The sequence below is a fragment of the Ovis aries genome, chromosome 6, assembly GCF_016772045.2.
Source record: "Ovis aries strain OAR_USU_Benz2616 breed Rambouillet chromosome 6, ARS-UI_Ramb_v3.0, whole genome shotgun sequence".
In the NCBI taxonomy this organism is placed as follows: Eukaryota; Metazoa; Chordata; class Mammalia; order Artiodactyla; family Bovidae; genus Ovis; species Ovis aries.
Window position 1 is genome coordinate 84349333 of NC_056059.1, and position 6756 is coordinate 84356088.

A 6756-nucleotide genomic window follows, 5' to 3' on the forward strand; every position below is an offset into this window, starting at 1 on the left:
GAGGTCTGGGCTGGTGATATATATTTGGCATTCCTCAACATAGAGATTAGGCTCTGGGACCAGAAGGCATTATCAAAGGAGCTAGTGTAACTAGAGAAAAAGATCAAGAGATGATCACTGGGACACTCCCATTTTAAGAGATCAGGGAGAAGAGGAAGACCAAGCAAAGGAGACTGAGAGGAAGCCACCAATGCCAGTAGGAGGAAAACCAAGAAAATCGATGTCCTAGGAGCCAAAAGAAGTGTATCAAGGATTGTGTAGGGGATCAACTGTGTCAGATGATTGCCAATGGCTCATAAAATTGATGAGTGCTGAAAATTCATCATTGGTTTACCATTATGAGGTTATTGGTGACCTTGATGCAAGAAATTTTAGGAATAGAAGGGGTATGATAGTAGCTAGAGATGGTTTGAGAGAGAATGGAAGTAGAGGAACTAGAGACAATAAGCACTGACCACACTTTCAAAGATTTTGCTGAAAAAGGGGGTAAAGATATGGGAATATACACATGGTGAAGAAAACAGGATCAAGAAAAGCTTTATTTTATTATGGAAAATTTAAATATATACATACAAGTATAGAAAATAGTTTAATAAAACTCAATTTATCAATTGCATATATTTAAAAACATTTTGTAATTTTTCATCTATTTTTCTGAAGTATTAGTAGTTACAGAAAGCAATAATTATAGAAAATAATTGCATCATGACATTAACAATGGAAAAGTAATTTAACATTTTTTCTATCTAAAAAATAAGGGCATTTAAAATGATTATCATTTCTAATAAAATTAGTAATAATTTAAAAATATACTGTAATATCAAGTTCATATTCCTCAAGATATATTTTACATTTTTTTTGTTGTTGAACAAAAATCAGATCAAAACCCTCACATTGCATTTGTTTATTATTTCGCTTATGTCTCATTTAATCTAGAATACCTTTCATATCCTGCTTTCCTTTTTAAATTTTTTGTGACATTGACTTATTGAAGGTACTGGGTCAGTTGTGCTGTAGAATGTTCTACCTAAGAAGTTAAAGCATTTCATGTTTATATTGATAATATAATATACGTTTTAATCTTTATTATATAGTTCATATTTTATACATACCCACATGTATAATATTCCAGGTATGCTTGTACATGTGAAAGACATTGCTAATATACGTCATTGAAATATATACATTAAAATGACTATACAAAATTTTCATTACTTTAAAAGCATTCATATTAATTTGATTTTTAATTTGTAAATAGAGTCAAGTATCTATCATAAATTTATTTTTTAGTTAGTTGACAGTCATTCTCTGAAAGGTAATATTCCTTGGAGAAATATTTACTAGATCCCTGGAATAGATAAATGTCCAAATTTTAAGTTTTTTAGATATTTCCTTTTACCTAAAAAGAAAGCTCATTTTGAGTATTTAAATATTGTTTGTCAAAATCACATTTGCATCCTGCACATAAAATTAATATCTCAATATTTCTAAAGAAATATGATAGTCATGAACTCTTTTGGTCCATAATAAAATAAAAAAACCATAAGGATACCTGACTATGTAAAAGTTTAGAAGAAAACACTTTTCAGTTGGACCAATTCACTTACTGAGTTTAGAAGAGTATATGACACAGGTTTTGGAAAAGGAAAAGACTAAAGGACATGGTAAAACCTTGGTAACTTAAATTCCTGTAGATGACTATGTTATCCTAAAGCATTCTCTTCCATACCAAAAGGTATATGTCTGTATGTTTTCCTTAATACAGGTTACCATTGAATAAGCCTCAATGAAAATGTGATAAATGGAGTGTGAAATTTGATGTGGCAAATACTTAGAATATATTTTCTATTTATCTCAGCTGTGTTCTTAAAACTATATTGCACTATATAAAAACACTGCTTTGTGAGTAAAAAATTCTGAATATTGCCAATTTTATAATAATTCAACATATAGATACATGTACATTTCATTAATTTTTTCTCCCTCTTTGTCTATAAGTTGACAAAAAAGTGATTCTTTAAACAAGAACTTGTTTACTAGGAAGATTGTTTGGCTTCAAACTTCTCTTCAATGTAAAGTTCCTAGAATGAGAGATGCATGGTCTTTTGGAGTTGGCAGGGAATTTGCAAATCATCCATTGCTGTTTCATTATTAAAAATGTGGAAATTGAAGGAAAATATTTTCTTTTAGAACCTTCTGAATCTAGGGAAGACAAGCATTCTAGGTAGGTAGAGATTTCTTCTTTGATTATTAGCAGTATATTTAGTGATAAGGTTAGAGTTTGGATTAAGATTCTTTCCTGATCTCCAGAAAGAAAATTAAATTATATAGGACTCTCCAACTTGGAACTCTCACTAATCTTCCAGCCAAAATCTGAGATCACTGTAGTGATCAAGACTTAACTATCTTGATTCACAAATGTAAAATTATGGTTCGTTAATAAAAATTTAAAGGCAAATAAACTTTATTTCTGTTATTATCTGAGTTTTCAAAGATGAAGATGGGTTTTATTGACTTGGAAACTAGTTATCTTCTGTTTGAATGTTTTGTTTGTATGTGTGTGTGTGTGTGTATTCCTAAATTCAAAAGACAAATTAAACCTTGTCACCATTCAGATTCTTTAAAGTATTCTCTAGAAACAATGTGAGACATATTAAATTCTACTTTCTTAAAGTGTTATTATATGAAGGGTCTGTTGCAAACTAGACTACCAACAGAAATTGGGTCTTAGGTGGGAGGTGGCATGAGGAATAGAAAAACATTTTGATTTCAACAACATGCTTATTTCTCCTGAGTTTTATTTATTCACCAAGTGTATCTTGAATCCTCATTGGAAAAGACCCTGATGATGGGAAAGATTGAGGGCAGAAGGAGAAGGGGTGACAGAAGATGAGATGGTTGATTGGCATCACTGACTCAGTGGATATGAGATTGAGCAAACTCCAAGAGATAGTGAAAGACAGGGATGCCTGGTATGCTGCATTCCATGGGATTGCAAAGAGTTGGACATGACTTAGCAACTCAACAACAACAACAATTTTTAAGCCACTCAGGTGTAATAATGGTATTGAAGGTGATTTACCAATTTCAGAAAATGTGACTTAACTGGTGAGTTTTACTTAAAAATTATTTCCTTGAAGGGATGAAATCAGGGTGTGTCTGTACATTATTTCTCATATATTGTTAATGGAGCATAAGGAACTGAGCAAGTTAACATGAACATAAAATATATTACTTAGAGCCAAGACCAAACATTTTTACTAGACTTTTTGTCAATTAAATCATATGGATTAACAGTCACAATTTAATGGAAAAGATTTTGGGAGTTCTCTTATAGTTACATTAAATATTAATGTGAATGCATAAAGTGACCAATTATTAATTAAGTTACATTCTGACCTCTATTAAACTGTTCACCTAGAATCTAGACGTTGTCAAGATGTGAAAACCAGAAAACTTGTTTAAAAATCTGGATCAGGCCTAATGGACTTGTTAAGGCATGCATTTTGAAGTAACAGAAAAGACTATAATGTGTGTGAGAACATTTATCTTTGTGTGCTAATCAAAACTTATCTGTCCATCTGTGTGTGCCATGGAACCAGTCAGCACATTTTTTTGACTTTTGGGCCAATTGCTATCTAAGCATATGGTGTTGCTAATCAAAAATAAAATAAAATAAAATAAAATAAAATCTCCTTCTGTTCTTGTTTCTATCTAAAATATTAAATCATACCAGTAAAAATGTATAGCAATGAAGCACTTTATATTTCAGTGATCAAAAATTAACAAACTTTTATCTATCACTTTCTATAGGTAAAATAGAATATTATAAATATGAACATTAATGTCTCTGTATCAACACACACCATTAAATAAATAAATAAATATATATATATATATAAACTATCTTGTGATCTTTCTGTTTTCAAAGTGAAGTTATCTTAAAAAGCAAAATGTCCCAATTTTGCTTCAGCAATTTATACATACACTTCTCATGACTGTTTTAACTGTGATGAAAAAATTTCTCACAAAAAGAAGCAAAACAGACTCTGATAATTAGAGTTTATCAATCTTAGTCATTCTTGTTTTTCTTTGATTTGGAATATACTTTGTTCTTATTTTCATAAAAAGTTCATTTTTGAGACTTTAAATTACGAATGAAGCTACTTTAATGAATTTGGTCCCTTTAGAAAGTTTCTCTGAGAAGCAAGGGCAACCCCCCCTGCTGCCCAGCCCCCAAGCCCACCTGTTCTGCCGTGGTGTCCATGCCTGCTCTCTCTGTGGAGGTTGTCCTTTCGCCATCTTCTCCTTGAGTGCTGTGCAGCTCAGTCATTCTCCACCTATTTAGCTTATGAGATTCTGTGGCTACTATGTGTTTTATGATAATGGTGTAATGATAATACTTAGTGCTCATACAACTTTGCATTGTCAAAGCACTTTCTGAGTATTTCCTAATTGTACATTAGTAAAACATGAGCTATTCCATAAATCATAAATACTCAACACAAGTAGAGGCAAAATTTAAAACTCTCAGTCATTGTGATTGAGGAAGCAATAAGGTCACCTGGTTTGAGAAGGATAGTCTTTACCCAGTTCCGTATTTGTGAGTCTGAAGAGAGCGGCTGCCCTTATTCCCTTCAGTGGTCCCCAACCTTTCTGGCACCAGGGACTGGTTTTGTGGAAGACAATTTTTCAACAGATGCGAGGGGGTGATGATTTTGGGATGATTCAAGGGCATTATATTTATCGTGCACTTTATTTCTATTATTATTACATTAGCCCCACCTCATATCATCAGGTGTAGATACCGGAGGTTGGGGAACCCTGCACCTAGATTGCATCAATTTCTTTATTGCTTTTGGGTGGAAGACCAATGGATCTCCAAGTTCTAACATTCCACTAGAATCTTAATGTTCTACAACTCATAACTCTTGTATCCTGAGACTCATATCACCCTCTCATGACTTCCTCCCTGACATTTTTACTGCTAAACTAACATTCAGTTCAGTTCAGTTCAGTCACTCAGTCATGTCCAACTCTTTGCAACCCCATGAACTGCAGCACGCCAGGCCTCCCTGTCCATCACCAACTCCCAGAGTTCACTCAGACTCATGTCCATCAAGTCCGTGATGCCATCCAGCCATCTCATCCTCTGTCATCCCCTTCTCCTCCTGCCCCCAATCCCTCCCAGCATCAAAGTCTTTTCCAATGAGTCAGCTCTTCGCATGAGGTGGCCAAAGTACTGGAGTTTCAGCTTTAGTATCATTCCTTCCAAAGAAATCCCAGGGCTGATCTCCTTCAGAATGGACTGGTTGGATCTCCTTGCAGTCCAAGGGACTCTCAAGAGTCTTCTCCAACACCACAGTTCAAAAACATCAATTCTTCGGTGCTCAGCTTTCTTCACAGTCCAACGTTCATATCCATACATGACCACTGGAAAAACCATAGCCTTGGCTAGATGGACCTTTGTTGGCAAAGTAATATCTCTGCTTTTCAATATGTTATCTAGGCTGGTCAGAACTTTCCTTCCAAGGAGTAAGCATCTTTTAATTTCATGGGTGCAGTCACCATCTGCAGTGATTTTGGAGCCCAAAAAAATAAAGTCTGACACTGTTTCCACTGTTTCCCCATCTATTTCCCATGAAGTGATGGGACCAGATGCAGTGATCTTAGTTTTCTGAATGGTGAGCTTTAAGCCAACTTTTTCACTCTCTTTCACTTTCAAGAGGCTTTTTAGTTCCTCTTCACTTTTGCCATAAGGGTGGTGTCATCTGCATATCTAAAAGTCCATTAATTCTACACTTAAGAGGATCATTTCTTTATGTAAGCACAATCTCATTTATGAATTACACTTAATATGTAGTTTAGGATCCATCTACATTATGCTTGTTACTGCATGCTGCTACTGCTGCTAAGTCACTTCAGTCATGTCCGACTCTGTGCGACCCTGTGGACTGCAGCCTACCGTGCTCCTCCGTCCATGGGATTTTCCAGGCAAGAGTACTGGAGTGGGTTGCCATTGCCTTCCTCTGTAACATAGTCATGATGCCCAGCTGGTCTCCCTCCCGTCAGCTCGGCCACTCAGCTGTCGCCCAGCGGGCAGGCAGATGCTGAGACTGACTGTGATGCTGCAGGAGCAGCTGGACGTCATCAACGAAGAGATCCAGTTGATCGAAGAAGAGAAGGAGAACACGGAGCAGCGGGCCGAGCAGACAGAGCAGGGAGGGCAGGGGGAGCTTAGGCAGCCTCCGACGTTTTAAATCAGTGAGCTCCCTCAACCTGCATCCCGCCTCCTCAGGTGCCGGCTCCTACCCGCCCCTGCCCAAGCCCAGAAGAAACCTAACACTAGCATTCATTAAAGAGTTTTTCATTAAAGAAGTTTTTGGACTTCTCTGAAGTCCAAAAGGTGGTGATTATTTTTTTAATTAAAAGTATATATGGAATAACCAGTAAGTTTTCAGATTTTTAGATATCATTCTGGTTCTTAGCAGCCAATTTAGATAATGTTGTGGAGACTAGATAGGAAACATTCTAATGTTTAGCCACTTGGAAGAAAAAGAATTTGGCAGAGGCCAGGGACCAGCAGGAAGGGAGAATCCAGTTATGGTGGGAGCAAAGGCTTCCTTGGATAACAGTCTTTGTTAAAGAAACTCCAACTTATAGGATCAAGTGGAAATATTGTTCCACATAGACCCTGACATTGTCCATGGGGTTGCAAAATAGACATCACTTGGCGACTAAACAACAAGAATGGAG

At 35.8% G+C, this 6756-nt stretch overlaps 1 protein-coding gene across 1 annotated transcript in view; it reads right to left on the reverse strand.

The window, feature by feature from the left end:
* Nucleotides 1-4310, reverse strand: part of LOC114115323 (transmembrane protease serine 11C-like) — a 64515-nt gene extending 60205 nt beyond the window's left edge. Inside the window, exon 1 of the mRNA XM_027971032.3 lies at nucleotides 4247-4310. Within this exon, the coding sequence (XP_027826833.2) occupies nucleotides 4247-4302 (56 nt within the window). The 5' untranslated portion in view covers nucleotides 4303-4310. The remainder of the gene's footprint in view (nucleotides 1-4246) is intronic.
* Between the last annotated feature and the right edge of the window lie 2446 nt (nucleotides 4311-6756).